Raw genomic sequence first — 16117 nt, 5'->3', positions numbered from 1 at the left:
CTACGCGCACCCCTGATGATGGAGTGCAGTGAGCAGTTGGCCAGGAGTCAGGGCTGTCATATTCCAGTTGGGGCTGTCTCTCGAAGGGCTGAGAAACCTTGGGCAAGTCCTTTCTCCTCTGTAAACCGGGGGGACAGAACCACAAGGGGTCTGAACCCCTCCCCAGTTCTGAACCTTCCCTCTGCACGGCAGAGGACCACCTCCCCGCCATGCGCCACCCCCTACTCTCCTCACTCTCCACCCCCGCCACCGCAGTTTAAAGGCCCAGTGCGTCAGCCACCTGACTGTGAATGCATTTGGTGCCTGTTCCGCAGTGGGCGGAAAACGCAGAGGTGGCCTTATTATGAATGAATATCCATCAGAAACCATAGGGTTGAGGCTTCAGAGAGAAGTCACTATGGTGACCAAAGCAGAGAGAAGGAGCGCGGGCTCCAAGAGCCCTTCAAGGTTTCTAGTCTTTCGTCTTCGCACTCTGCCGGGCTCCGCCCACTGCTAGCTCTGCTGAGTTAAGTGCCTCAAGGTCAAGGGAACAAAGAGAGGATGACAACTAAACTGGCTTGTCGTTCCCTTCTTCGTCAGCATCCACAGAGCTGGGTGGAGTGGGCTGAGTTTGGAAGGAATTCGGATTTGGACACGGGAGCCAACACTTACAGAAGAGGGTGGCCTCTGAGGGTTCAGGGACTGTTGGGGTGGGGGGGAGGGCGTGGGAGCGGCACCACCTCCAACGCAGCAACGCGAAGACTGCCAAGGTCTATGAGCTCCCTATGAATCATTTACAATCCTTGAAAAACACTTTGGGGACTTGCTTCTCGCTTTCACCCAGTAAACACACGAGAGCAAAAAAACGATGTCTTGTGGGCCAAAGGAAAACAGAAAGGGCAGGCTGGTGGAGCCTCTGGGTTCTAGGATGGGGACTCCTGTTCCTTCTCCCCATCAGATCCCAGGCAACGGAGTCATGCACACCCTGTCCAGGCCGCCCATGTTTGGAATCTTCCTATTACAAGGCTACCCAGGCTCCATTTTATTCACTTATTTATGTATTTATTTGCTGAAGTAAGATTTTAAACATTTTCCGTAAGAAATACATGTTCATTGTAGAAAAATGAGAAAATTGGGATAACTGGGACATGTAGATGGGCAAAAAGAAAAAAAAGCCCACAGTGATCCTACTTCCTAGAAATAGCTATTCATTTAGTCATTTGTTTATGAATTCTACAAATATTTTTGAAGGCCTACTGTACTCCAGGCACTGTGCTCTGTAGGAGAGGTGCAAATGATGCACAAGACAGACATCACAAGGGTTTTTTTCTATGTATAGCTGTACATACATTCCTTCCTAAAAAACCTCTGCTGTTTTAAAAACAAACAAATACAAATAAAACAGAGAGTAGGAATTTGGTATAAAAATGAACCAAAGCTACTTAGAACTGAATATTCAGTTCATTTTTTATTTGCATATGTAGCAAGTATGTAGTGAGAGAAATGACTGGGGGTAAACACTGAAATAGCTGCGTGGAAGTGAATAGCCATGAACTAAATGCTAAGACCAGGGTCTGGCCTGCAGCTTCTGGCTCAGAATTTACACTGGATGAACCAAATGACCTCCATGCTCCCGCCCAGGCCTCTAGACCTTTGGGAGGGATAATAAGAATAGTTGCTGCTTCTTAGACCTGGTCCAGTTTTTTTTGAGGTAGAGATGATTATTATCATTTGATGTAGAGATGAGGAAACCAAGACAGAGAGAAACTGTGATGACACAGAAGCAATTCTATCAAAATGATCATGGGTTCATGATTTTTCAAGAATGGATGGCATATCTCATGTAGCTCTTTAGCTGAGGTTTCCACCCGTTTTTCAGAAAGCTTCACTTAAGTCTGTCAGAACAAATGATAGTCTTTCCAGAAAAAAAACACAGGGAACTCTTTATCATCAATGAGCAAATAGATATTATTCTTTGGTACCTATACTTACTAGCTGTGTGACCTTGGGCAACTTACTTAACCTCTCTGTGCCTCAGCTTCCTAATCTGTAATGGTGATAATTATGTGATGTAGCTCATAGGGATATAAAAGGCTTAATTGATTTAAGGCCTGATGTGAAGTAAGCACTTGATAAATATTAGATATTACTTGGCCCAGCACTGTGCTAAGGAAGCTATAAAATAAAGTCCTTACTTTACAAGGGTCTAAAAATCTAATAATAGCTGTCACATTTGAAATGATGGTAGAACCCAACCTAGAGGAATGTCAAGTAATTACAAGTTCTTAGAATTTTTTGATGGGGTGGGTACAATCAGGGGTGTTTAGAATCTAAGGTCAGGTTTTGTTTTTGTTTTTTCAAATTTTCTACTTTTATTTTTAAGGTCAGATTTAACCTGTGGGCTTGGAACTAGAAGGCTAGACACAAAAATGCACACTTACCCAAGGATTCTGTCCCAGGGGATGGCTAAGGAAATACAAGAAACAGCCAAAAGATCAAAGTTGCCGAGAGCACATTCTTTGGAGACTGAGGGGCCCTGTCTTTAGCTTTGGAAGCTTTCTTTAACCTTTCTGAGGCTCCCTTTCTTGCTGGGTTGTTGCAAAGATCAGTGTTCATTTCTGCAGGACATGAAGCATGAACCCTGACCAACCATTAGGGTTTGCCTAGGACTGTCCCACTTTTAACACTGAACATCCTGTGTCCCAGGAAACCCTTCAGTCCCAGACAAACTCAGATGATCAGCCTAGAACTACTCCCTCCCTTGGGGTCCATTTTTAAGGAACTACGTTGACATGGCAGCTGTTGAGAATATACGCAGGGTGGGGGGGAGCATGTGAAAGGACACCCGAGACCTTGGAGGAAGATGTCTCAGGAAGTGCCCACCTTTGATGTGCTTGATTCCCCCCCGCCCAGGCTAATCTGGCTGCTATCTCAGCCTGACACATAGTAGGTGCTCAATAATGGTTGGGTCAATGATGGCTCTCCTTATGGGGATTGTCCTCAATACTGGGATTTACTTTTGTAATATGATGGCCTCTTCCACCTGCCAGTTTGAAGTGAGGGTCTGTTACCAGGGAGCAGGTAGTGTGGGGTGGAAAGCATCCACATCGAACAAGAGGCTTTGACAGCATCTGTGGATCAATAGGTTGGGGTCGGGGGAGGTTTGGGGAAACATCTGGAATACTTTTCATTTTCTTGTTTTAAAAACTTTAAATGATGTGACCCTCAGCTCCCAATGATCCCTGCCTCTTGGTATTCATGACCCTTTATGATCTTCTCCCCTTGTGTTTGGGCTGGATCTAGTGACTTGCTTCTGAACAGAATACAGCACAAGTGACAGGATGCCTCTTCTGAGATTAGGCTATAAAAGACTGTGACTTCTCTCTTCCTTGCATCATTTCTCTCTGGCTCTTCTCATATGCTTGCTCTGATGAAGCGAGCTCTAAATCACAAACTGTTCTATGGAGAGGGCCACTTGGCAAGCTGAGCACAGCCACTGAGGAACTGAATCCTGACAAGATCATATGAATGAACTTAGAAGTGGGCCCTTCCCTAGTCCAACTTTCAGAAGAGACTGCAGCCCCTGCTGGCATCTTTTTTTTTTTTTTTTGCGGTACGCGGGCCTCTCACTGTTGTGGCCTCTCCCGTTTTGGAGCACAGGCTCCAGACGCGCAGGCTCAGCAGCCATGGCTCACGGGCCAAGCCACTCCACGGCATGTGGGATCTTCCCGGACCGGGGCACGAACCCGTTTCCCCCGCATCGGCAGGCGGACTCTCAACCACTGCGCCACCAGGGAAGCCCGCTGCTGGCATCTTGATTATAGCCTGGAGAGAGACCCTAAATAGAGGACCCAGCTAAGCCACGCCTGGATTTCTGCCCCCAGACACTATAAAATAAATATATGTTGTTTAAGACACTTAGCAGTAAAAGGTAACTAATACAAAACTATACACAGAAAAGCACATATGTACACAGCTTGATGAATTTTTATAAGCTGAAACTTCCTGTATAACTAACTAGTGAGTAGATGAAAAACAGAAAATTATCAGAATCCCAGAAAACTCCACTCATATTCCCTTTCAGTCACTCCCTGTACTGCCCCCCTCCCCCTGCCAAGAATAACCTCTATCTTGACTTCTAACAGCATAAATTTGTTTTGCTTGTTTTTGTATTTTATATAAATGTGATCACACAGTATGTAAAACATAGCTTTTTAGTGGATTCTCAGAGAGATCCCTCAATACATTGAGAACTGCTGAGACACATGGAGAGACAGCCAGTGATTGACATGTCTGTTAGTAGTTATCTATCACAATCTTGGTCTGGAAGTGGGCGATCTGATTTTAGAAGAGAAATATCGGTTACTTGGACAAAAATAGGCCTAGAACAGGAGGAGCGATTTATTGGCACTGTGGCTTCTCAGCCATGTGCTGTCAGTTAGTTCCTTTTGTCCTGAGTCTCCACTACCCATGCTCTGTCTGTCGGTAATTTGATTTCCTGAGAGGCCAGGCCCACAAAACAAAACCAAAAACTACTAAGCCATAAGTAGCCATTTATTTCTCTCCATGTCACCCCAGTGTCTGGGTTTTTACTTAGTCTCTCACAAGTTTGGTTATTGGGAGTCAGAGCCCCTGGAGTATGATCAACCCCAGATGCAATGATAATTCTGCATTTCTTATTTTTTTGGCCATGCTGCACAGCATGTGGGATCTTAGTTTCCAGACCAGGGATTGAACCCCCATGCCCCACAGTGGAAGCACCGAGTCTTAACCACTGGACCACCAGGGAAGTCCTAATTCTGCATTTCTAGATCTACGTGCTAACAATTATTGAGCTATGCTCACTATGCTTTTGGTTCTATGTTAAACACTTCATATATGTTACATAATTTAAAAAACAAGCCCTAGAGGAAGGTAGTTATTATTATTATTTTAAATTTTATTTATTTATTTTTGGCTGCATTGGGTCCTTGTTGCTGTGCACGGGCTTTCTCTAGTTGCAGTGAGCAGGGGCTACTCTTCGTTTCAGTGCGCGGGCTTCTCATTGCAGTGGCTTCTCTTGTTGCGGAGCACAGGCTCTAGGCGTGCGGGCTTCAGTAGTTGTGGCACGCGGGCTCAGTAGTTGTGGCTCACGGGCTCTAGAGCCCAGGCTCAGTCGTTGTTGCACACAGGCTTACTTGCTCCACGGCATGTGGGATCTTCCCGGACCAGGACTTGAACCCGTGTCCCCTGCATTGGCAGGCGGACTCTTAACCACTGTGCCACCAGGGAAGTCCCGGAAGGTAGTTATTATTAAGACATTTTATAAATGAAGTTAAGCCACTTGCCTAAGATTATGCCCAGATCATACGCTAGTCAGAGGCCAACTGAGGAGTCACATACAGGTTCCACTTTCTGAGTTTTTAGCCACCAAACTGTAGTACCCACAGAGCTCAGAGATCAAAGTCGGCTTGTGACAGTGAGGATGCACTTGGGTAGTCAGCTGGATTCCTTATCCCTGCCATTCATCTATCCACCCCTCCATCCACCCATCCATCCATTCAACGATTTGTCCAATCAACCAACTATTCATCTGTTACAGTCTGAATGTTTGTCCCTCCAAAATTAATTTGCTGAAATCTTAACCATCCAGGTGTTTATTAGGAGGTGGGGCTTTTGGGAGGTGATTAGGTCATGAGGACAGGGCCTTTATGAAAGAGACTAATGCACTTATTTATTTATTTTTATTTTTTATTTTTATTTATTTATTTTTTTTGTGGTACGCGGGCCTCTCACTGCCGTGGCCTCTCCCGTTGTGGAGCACAGGCTCCGGACGCGCAGGCTCAGCGGCCATGGCTCACGGGCCTAGCCGCTCCGTGGCATGTGGGATCTTCCCGGACCGGGGCACGAACCAGTGTCCCCTGCATCGGTAGGCGGACTCTCAACCACTGCGCCACCAGGGAAGCCCAAGAGACTAATGCACTTATAAAAGAGGTCCAAGAGAGCGCCCTTGCCTCCTTCTGCCAATGAGCATACAACAAGAATTGTGCAGCCTGGAAGAGGGCCCTCACCTGACTGTGCTGGCACCCTGATCTTGTACTTCCAGGCTCCAGAGCTGTAAGAAATAAATTTCTGTTGTTTATAAGCCACTCAGTCTGTGGCATTTTGTTCTAACAGTATGAATGGACTAAGACATCATCCAACCTTCCAACCATTCATGAAAACCTCTATCCATTCAGCACCAAATACCATGTGGCTATCCATTCCACAAATACCAGGGGCCTCTTCTATGCTGATCCTATGCCAGGAGGAGACAGAAGGCAGGGGAGACTAGGATACAACAGCACATGTAAAAGCTGGGGTCCCAGTATATATGGACCCCCACCCGAGGGCAGAATCTCATTTTTGTATTTGCTGTACATAAAATATGATTTGACTCCTGTCTTCCTTTCCAAACTTAGCTACTTATCTTCTTGCTTATTCCTCTTCAACCACATTGGTCTCTTCCTGTTTCTAGAGTAAGCCAAGCCCTCTTTGGCCACAGGACTTTAGCAATTGCTGCTCCTTTTGACCCAAGTGTTCATTCAGCAATGTCAATAGCTGGCTCCTTCTTATCCTTTGCACTTTAGTTAAAATGTCTTGTCTTCAGAGAGGTCTTTTCTGATCACCTTATCTAAATGAGACACTCTCTGCCCCTCCCCCAGCTATTCCCTATCACCTCACCCTGTTGATTTCTTTTATGGCATTGCTCATAATCTGTGAATCATGTTATTTATTCACTGCTTATTTTCTAGCTCCCTAACTAGAAAAATAACTCCAAGGAGGCTTTCATGTTCTTTCTGCATGGCTTCTGACTGCCTAGCCCAGTAACTGACATATAGTAGGCCTTGAATATTTATCTGTGGAATAAATCGATGAAAGATCTTCGCAGTATTAGAAAGCTTGAAGAATAGTAGAGAACAGACCTTGAAAGATAAAGTAGGAACAGAGAGGGCCTTGAATGACAAGCAGAAAAGGATACACTTGATGTGAACATAGGGAACCAGTAGAGGATCTTGAGTTGCAGGCTGAAAATGGTGATTTAGAAGGGTGACTTGATATGCCACCATCTGCTATAAATCCTTAATTTAAATGATTTACTGCAGCGTCTTGCAATGAATTACTGCAAGAGGTAATCAGGTCGTAGAACCTGAACTGTATTTTTCTCCATGTGGGATACTATACAATGTGGGAACTCAGTGTGGGTCTACAAGTTTCATAGGACTAAGTGTTATGTTTAATTAATTGATTATGTTGAAATATAGAAAATTGATCATGGCAAAAACTCTGTAAGGTGGGAACCATGCCTGTTTTCTGCAGACATCTAGCCTGCAGGGGATAAATTATTTGTTCAGTGAATGAGTGAAACAATCATGCACTTGGAAACACCTGGGTTCTATAGGATCTGCTGCTAGCTATCTGTGTGACTGCTAAGAAGACCTTTAACCTGGCTAAGGATCAGTTTCCTCACCTGTAAAAGAGGGAGAAGACAACTCACAGGATTTTAAATGAGAGCTTATGGGAAAATCTCTGGTACAGAGTGGACACTCAGTAAATTTATTTCCTTCTGTTACTTTGCAGATGCTGATCCTGCCCTGACTGGGATTTCCTACGTGCCTTTCCCAAGAGCCCCAGGGCTTGAAATAGAGCATATGCTGATATTTACTTTTTCCCATTTTCAGCCCTATCAATGTAAAACTAGAATGTTTTTTCTTTTTGCTATTTTATTTTTTTAATTGAAGTATAGTTGATTTATAATGTGTTAGTTATAGGTGTATAGCAAAGTGATTCAGATATATATATAGAGAGATATATTCTTTTTCAGATTCTTTTCCATTATAGGTTATTACAAGATATTGAGTATAGTTCCCTGTGCTGTACAGTAGGTCCTTGCTGTTTATCTGTTTTATATATACTAGTGTGTATCTGTTAATCCCAATCTCCTAATTTATCTCCACCCCCCCAAAAAAACAAAACTGGAATTCTGACTATGCAACTTACTAGCTGAGTGACCTTGAGCACCCTTTTTGTGCCTCAATTTCTTTATTTATAAGATGGGTATAATAACAGTACCTGCCTTATAGGAGTATTGTAAGGATTAAATGAGGTGTTATACTAAATATTTGTTCTAGTGCTTGGCACATAGGGGGTGCCCAATAAATGCTGGCTGTAATTAGTCTTTAGAATTTCATTTTTTACTCCCCCTCATGTTGGCAACTTTCCTCTCCTCGCTCCTGCAGGCATTCTCAGTGCTTACAGTCTCTTCTGGAGAAAAGGCTCACTCTGAGCCTTTTGAAAGAAATAGGTTCAGTAGATTCTTCCAGACAAAACAAATCAAGAAACTTAAAGTGGGAATAGAGAAGTAGAGGCATTAGGACGCTGGAGAGGCTTTTTGCACCTGTGGCATACGAGCGGCAAGGAAAGATAAAGGCTGAAGCAAGTAACCAGGTGCGACCACTTTCCAGTGAATTTGGGTTGAAAATTGGTGTTCACGTGGAAGTTCAGCAGTGCCTCTGTACTGCTCTCTGGAACATTCATCAGCTTAATCCAGTGTGCATGGTATCCTTCCTGTTTTCATTAGCATTTTCCTACTTTGAAATAAGTAGGTGCATTGTTCCTAGAAAGTGGAGAGAACTCAAGGAAACACCCCTTGTGTGGGAGCTGAAGTGGCTGCCATGAGGTTATGGAGAACGTCTTGCACATCATTCTATCCCCAGCACCTAGCACAGTTTCTAGCATAGGAGGAGCTCAAAAACTGTTTGTAGAATTATCTTCAAACTTTAGTTGTCCTTCCCAAAGAAGCCTGTCGTGCCCACACGCGGCTGCAAGCAGGTCCGCGCCTAGAAATAACATTTATTCTAAGGACCTCTGCGCAGAGATTCTTGGGAAGCGGTTCCCCTCCCTCATTACCTCGTTACTCCTCCCCTCCGTAGCCTTTGAAAGAACAGGCACGCCACGTGATTCCCTCCTTTATCCCACCTCTGAAACCCTGGCTGATAATGGGCAGGAGCATAGTCCAACCATAAGACTATATTTTCTCTTCCATCCAATAGAAAGAGGCAATAAGTATAAGGCTCAGCTTTTTGACTTCCCCCGCCCCCTTTGAGCCCGCCCCCCACCCCTCCTCTAAGATTCTCCATTTGACAACTAGTCCGGCCAATGAGAAGTTCCTACTCTGTACGGGAGGGATGGACTGACTGGATGATAGACGTCCCCACCTGGCCAATGGAATATTGCAAGTGCGGGAGGGCTGTAGGACAGAACCAATGGCGCGGTGCCAATAACAAGCATCGGGGTAAGGGCGGGACAAAACTGTTCGCTGGAGGGAGGGGAAGGCCTAGGGAACCAAGCAGCGCTGCCGCCGCCGCCGTAGACTGAGTTGGAGGAGGCAGAAGCCAGGAAGAAAATGGCGGCCGTGGCTGCAGAGGCGGCAGCGACTGCAGCGTCCCCCGGGGAGGGGGGCGCCGGCGAGGCCGAGCCGGAGATGGAGCCCATTCCCGGCAGCGAGGCCGGCACTGACCCCCTCCCGGTCACGGCAACTGAAGCATCTGTGCCGGACGGCGAGGCCGACGGGCAGCAGTCCTCTCCTCAGGCCGACGAGCCGCCGTTCCCGCCGCCGCCGCCGCCGCCGCCGGGGGAGCTAGCCCGCAGCCCGGAGGCGGCGGGGCCGGAGCTGCAGCCTGAGGAGAAGCTGCCCGCCCGGGTGGTGGAGCCGGCGGCAGCCGCGCCACAGGAAGGGCCTGGCCTTTCACCTTCCCCTGCATCGCCGCCCGAGGAGCCCGCGGCTCCCGAGGAGCGCCAGGAACCGCCACTGCCCCAGCCCTCAGCCCCGGCGCTCGTGCCACCGGCGGGCGGGGACTCCGCGGTGTCGCAACTGATCCCCGGCTCGGAGGTGCGGGTCACGCTGGACCACATCATTGAGGACGCGCTCGTCGTGTCGTTCCGCCTCGGGGAGAAGCTTTTCTCCGGGGTCCTCATGGATCTGTCCAAAAGGTACCGCGCCCGCCCCCAGCACGCCCCGGCCCGCTCGGTCCCCGGGGAGGGAGCGAGCCCGGGCGGCCCCTTCACGCCGGGCTCCCGCCTCTCCGGCGCCCAGCCGCCTGCGCCGCCCTCGGGTCCCGCGCGGCGCGTGGCGCGCGCTCCGAGTGGGGCAGGCGCGCGAGGCTGTCAGAGGGCGGTCCCTGCCCCAGGTGGGCGCCTGCGAGGCAGGTGTGCCGCCGGGTGGGGGGGGGGCGCGGGTGCTTGACGGGCTCGCGGGTCTCACCGCCCTCCAACCCCGGCCTCCTTCCGTGACCTGGCACTGGCTCACCCACACTGCGGCGGGTGGGTCAGTGCAAAACGCAGAAGGATTTTCGCAGAGAACGCGGTGCTGGGTAGGGGAGATTGCGCTGTTCTCAAATTAACCTTTAACTTTAATGAGGTCGGAGAAAGGGGTGTGTGCATTGGGGTTCCCAAAAGGTTAACTGCCACTCCTTATAAAGGGAAGAACATTTATTAAAAATGAGCTCTTCGACTGTTATTCTTACGGTTAGAACTAATTCCCCCTGGCACATTTGGCTAATTGGCTAATGATAACTTTAAGAAAGGTCTAAAGAAGAGATGGGATTTTTTTTTTAAACCTTTAATATCAAGATGGTGTGGTATAAAAGTGTTAAGATACTGACTTCTAAAACTGTAGATACAGTTTAAATGGTTGAGTTCACCCACAAACCTCTTGTTTTAGCACATTTTCATTTTTTAATTTAAATTGTTTATGGGCATTGCTTTAAACAGATGAAGATACTGTGTTCTAAGTCTAGAGTTAAGTTAACCTTTTTATTCTCTTTTGCAGATATGAAGTTCAGAGGTTCCCATTCACGGCTCTCCATTCTGTTTCCTGCAACAGCGCACACTCTGATGGTATCTCACCCGTTTAGAAATGGCTTATTTTAGTATGTTTTACTTGTAACTGCTTGCCCTCCCATCAAGACACAAGAATCTTCTCATTTGGGGAAGAAAGCCATTTAAAATACGTAATTGAAGTATGGGAAAAGATGGGAGCCTTTACAGTTACTTCAAACATTGTTAAATCTCAAAAAAAATTTTTTAATTAGTGTTTTTTTTTTTAAAGAATTTTGGGTTAGGACTTTTGCACTTTTGTTTTCGGAATTAGAAAGCAGAATAAGACCAGTACTGATGTATTTAATAATAGCAAGAGACAGAATGTGTATGTTCAGTAGTGTGTATGCTATTGAATCAAACAGAAGCGAAGGCCAGTGATTGTGTGAGAATCTGGATTTCAAATCTGCAAAAGGAAGGTGCAAAAAGGTAAGTTGTTTCTGGAAATGGAATGGACAGTGCTGTCCTGTTTTGAGGTGCTCATTGTCTTGGTGTTTTGTTTTTTAAAATTTCCTTTCATAGGGAGAGCCATTCGTTTTTTGAGTTTTGGTCTGTTTTACCTACAGTGCTTATAAACAGCAGCTTCTTTTGTTGGGGGTGCTACTCTTCTTATGAACCTTTTACAATTTAATGTTTTGAAGTGAAAGGATCCTGTCATTAAAGTATTTTTTAAAACGCCATTAAGGGAACCATCTCAACTTTTCATTCAACAAATATTTATTGACCACATCTGTATAAGGCACCCTCCTAGCTATTCTGAATGTTATATGTATGAGACAGTCTGTGCCTTCTAGAAGCTTATATGGGAGTCACACACATTGTGGAAGTGGTGAGGAAATAAAGCAGTGTTTTTAAAATTTAGCACTTCAAGGAATTATTATTGGACCAGTGATTGACTAGTTGAGTATCTTTTTTTTTCATAATTTAATATAATTTGGAAAAATATATCTGCCAATATGTTTTGTAATCTGTGCTTACGTTGATTGCATACTTTCATGCACAGTTTTGGGATCCAGGAGATAACTCTTTACAGACTTCACCAAGACCGTGACTGTAGTCATCAGTTGCTTTAAAAATAGTTTGTATCAGGAATTCCCTGGCGGTCCAGTGGTTAGCACTCAGTACTCTCTGCCCGGACCCAGGTTCCATCCCTGGTTGGGGAACTAAGACCCCGCAAGGCGGCACAGCCAAAAAAAAAAAAAAAAAAAAAAAAAGTTTGTATCCTATTTGAATTGGCCATTGGATGAAACCATTAGGTAGAAATAACGAGAGCTTCCTCTTATGGGAAATGAATATGAAAAAGAATAGACATATGTATATGTATAACTAAATCACTTTGCTGTACACCTGAAACTAACACAATATTGTATATCAACTATACTCCAATATAAAATAAAAATTAAAGCAAGAGCTTCCTATTGAGTGCCTGTTAAGCACCAGGCTTTGTACCACATGCTTTAACCTCCATAACTCTGGTGGTATTTTTCATTTATATAGGAGGAAATTGAAGTTCCTTCAATTTGGCTAGCTTGTAAATGGCAAAGTAAGGGCTCAAATGTAGGTTGATCTGATTCTAAAGTCTATGCTTTTTCTAATTTCATATTAGGAAGGTAGTTGGGCTGGCAGATTTCCTGTTAAGCAGTAAGTAAAGAATTGCATATTTCTGAAATATAGTGCTTATCTTGATGTTAATAGCTATATGGGATAATCAGAGGTTGTGTATGGGTGTTGGAGGCAAAGAGATTCTTTAGTCAGCTCATAGCCATAGAAGCTGCTCTGGAGACTCCCCATTTCCTTAGCTGTCTACTGGGAATGTAGTAGGCTCTGAGGTCTTGGTTCTTGCCTCTTCAGTGAGATCATCAGGAAAGAATTAACATTTGGGAGGCTACTAGGTGCATCAATGTATGTGTGCTTTTCTCCGGTCTTCCAAGGGTCCAGTTATTGCTTTTATTTTTTTATTCTGACATGCACGGTACAGAAATGTCTTAGGGTTGTCCAGCATGTAGAAAAAGTGTTTGATCTTAGAGTACAGGATTTCATATACATGTGGATTGATCAAGAGTCTGCTTTTGTAAGCATTTGTTGGACATTCTTCACCTTCCTGTTAATTGTATTATTTTTTTGCCTTATTTTTAGAATTATTTGATTGAAGAACACATTTTGAAGAGACTCTTTTTGTGGAAAAAAGGAGCAGGACACATGTAATTAAAAAAAAACCAAAACCTAAAGAGAAGAAAATGGTACTAAATAGTAGATTGATCTGGACAGTGTCAGGGTACTGGGTGCTGACTTCTAGTACCTGCCTCTTCAATTAACACCATGACTTTGAGCAAATCTCTGTGCCTCGCTGGGCTTCAGTCTCTAGTGTGTATGAAGCTAATTCATTTTGAGTTTAGGCAGTTCACTTTAAACACAAATAAGCAAACAAACTTAATGCCTCAGTTTATATAGATAAAGTGAATAGGGTGACCAGGTGGTCTGGTTTTCCTGTACCATCCTGGTTTGATTCTTACCTCCTCCTTTCTTTATTCAAAGTAGCTTGCTTTGGCAAATAAATGACTTGGTCACCCTAAAAATGAGGATATTTGAATATCTGGTTAAAAATGGATTTTATGTAGTGGAGTATTTATTTGAATGCCTTTAAGTTGAGGTATGCGTCCTCTAGCTTATTCTAGGCCTCTCCACTATAGTTTTATACGCAGCCCTCTTAGGTAGTTTAAATTACCTGCCTACTCCTGAATTCATTAGCAATGTCTAATGATAGTAGTCTAATACTAGTAGATAAAGTAGATAATCAACTAACTCACAAATTCAGTTTGGTCTTCCTATTCTCTTTTCTTCCTTAACCTTTTTTGAAATTTTGACATAGGTACATTTGTTTCTTCATTTAGCATTATATAATCATTCCTTCAGGTTGCTAAACTGTCTCATTTTAGACAGAATAATCAGTGGTTGTATCATATTTGTTTAATTTTCTTATGGTAAATGAACATCCATGTATTATATATTATGGTAAATGAATGTCCCTTGCTGCGACATTTATCAGCTGTTAGCCAAATGTGTTTCATCATATGCCCACCTCCAGTGGATTATTCTGAAGCAAATCCTAAACATATAATTTTACCGTAAGTGTTTCAGTAGAGATCTGTAAAATGACAAGAACTTTAAAAATTTAATTGTACTACTGTTGTTACACCGAAATTAATAGCAACAGTTCCTCTACATCATCATGTGCAGTGTCTCAAAGTTAACATCTAAGTTTTGTTCAAATTAGAAATCAAGTAAAGTTTATACATTGCAATTGGTTGAGAAGTTTCCTAAGTTTTTCATCTGTAGTTCTCCTGCCATTACTTTTATTTCCTTGCAGTTGATTTGTTAATCCATAGACTTTTTTTGGTAGAATTTTCCACATTCTGGATTTTTTTCCGATTGCATCCCCTTGGATGCATTTCCATAACGTTTTAAAAATAGGCCTTTTCCCTCAAGAGCAAACGGAAGGGACAACTGTAGTCCCCTAAGGGCCTTGTTTTGGGTCAGTAGAAATGATACAATATCTCTTGCCTGCCTGCAAACTTCTAGGCCTATCCCTTAAACACACCTCCAACTTAAGTAATTCCAAACGTAGAAAAATTTAACCAGCCTTCAGCCCAGTCCTCTGAAATGGTAGTTTCTCAGTCTTCTCAATCTATTCTTGAAGGGACATATTTAATGGGACCTGTGGTTTCTTCCTACAAGAGGGACCATTTAAACTGTTTGTTACTGTTCTCCACATCCTTAAAGTTATAAAGCTGCTTTGAAATCCTGAAAAACCTTTCTGATTCCATTTTTTTGGTACGTGATACGAATTAAGGGATCATGAAGTAAATGCTTATGCTTAAAAACCCTTGTGCATTTTAATTTTGTGGTACATGCTTATTAAAGGTTGTAGCTGGTTGTATTTCAGAATTGATCTTTCACAAATACTGCCTTTTCTGTGTGTGTATGCGGGTTGCATTAAAAAGAATTGAGGTGATTTCTTTAGAAATCTTCAGATTTCACTAAGTTCTTAAGACAAGTTGTAGATTTACTTGTTTTTTAAGGAAATATAAACCAAGACAATGATTTTTTTTCTTTACAGAGATCATGAAACGTATGGTGCAATAGCCCTACTTTTGGTGGGAAAAATATACAGCCATTCTGGTGAAGCAGTGAGTAGTGGTATGAGTAGCTTATACTAAGTGTCCAGGTTGAGAATTTAGGCCCTCAAGTAGTATGCTTGAATGATTGTGTTGAGTTGTACCTATTTAAAACACTTTTAATATTTTTTGATGATTGTTCTGCTTATACCCCAAGGTGTTGAGAAAAGGTTTCCACAGTGAAATAGCACTGAGACAAGTGCTAATCACCTTCCGACCCAGGCAGCTTTAGGACACCTACTGCTGTACTTGTATATACAGTGTTGAGAGTGAGCTGTTGATCACTTGTTGGACTGCGGTGATTTATTGTTTTTGGAAATGATTAGTTGTTGGACATTAAAAGTCTAGTTTGAATGTAAAGAATCTGTGTAACATCACAGTATTAAATAAATTTCATGAACTAGGTAAGTAGATGTGTTACACACAAATTATGCCAGGCATGTTTTATTGGAGTTGGGTCTCTAATGAGGTTAATTTTCAGCCTTTTATGTGTAAATAAGACCATACTTCACAGTGTACTGTTTTAAAGCAAAGCTGATGAAACTAGGTTTAATCTTCCTAAGATCAGTTTTTCTGTGGGGGCCATTAAAGAATTTGTGTATTATGTGTTCATCTTCTCTGTTATGGCTGAGTTAATTTCACATTGATTAAAAATGAAAGATGTTCTTAGTAGTTATTTGTGCCTCTGAAGTGCATCCTTATTTCTTGATATTTATTCGTCCTGTTCTACCTTAATTCCCAAATTAATTCAGGCACACCAGCAGAACAGAGCTTGCTTTCGTGGCAGATCTTGCAGGAAAGTGGAGGTTAAGTTATACTCTGGGTGGATTTAATATAGAATGTTTTGGCTAAACATCTTTTGGGCAGTTGTTCTCAAAACAAATGTGCTTAAGATTTCTGAGCTCCACTCCACCAGTTTTTTTTTTTTGGGGGGGGCATTGGTATTCTTGTTTTTAATTAATTTATTTTTGCTGTGTTGGGTCTTCGTTTCTGTGGGAGGGCTTTCTCTAGTTGTGGCAAGTGGGGGCCACTCTTCATTGCGGTGCGTGGGCCTTTCACCATTGCGG

The 16117-nt window shown here is 43.6% G+C and overlaps 1 protein-coding gene across 4 annotated transcripts in view; it reads left to right on the top strand.

Annotated features, from left to right (window-relative positions):
* The first annotated feature begins 9330 nt into the window (after positions 1–9330).
* Positions 9331–16117, top strand: part of PWWP2A (PWWP domain containing 2A) — a 31010-nt gene continuing 24223 nt past the window's right edge. For 3 of the 4 annotated variants that reach the window (XM_082621310.1, XM_082621308.1, XM_082621307.1), the window contains exon 1: positions 9331–9990. In XM_082621310.1, coding sequence (XP_082477436.1) covers positions 9404–9990 — 587 coding nt within the window. In that variant the 5' untranslated portion in view covers positions 9331–9403. Of the gene's footprint in view, positions 9991–10346; positions 10371–16117 lie in introns of those variants that run through there. The other variant, XM_082621311.1, reaches the window with a different exon arrangement.

Source organism: Mesoplodon mirus (genome assembly GCF_964341445.2).
Source record: "Mesoplodon mirus genome assembly, chromosome: 5".
Classification (NCBI taxonomy): domain Eukaryota; kingdom Metazoa; phylum Chordata; class Mammalia; order Artiodactyla; family Ziphiidae; genus Mesoplodon; species Mesoplodon mirus.
This window is presented reverse-complemented; position numbering and strand designations above follow the sequence as displayed.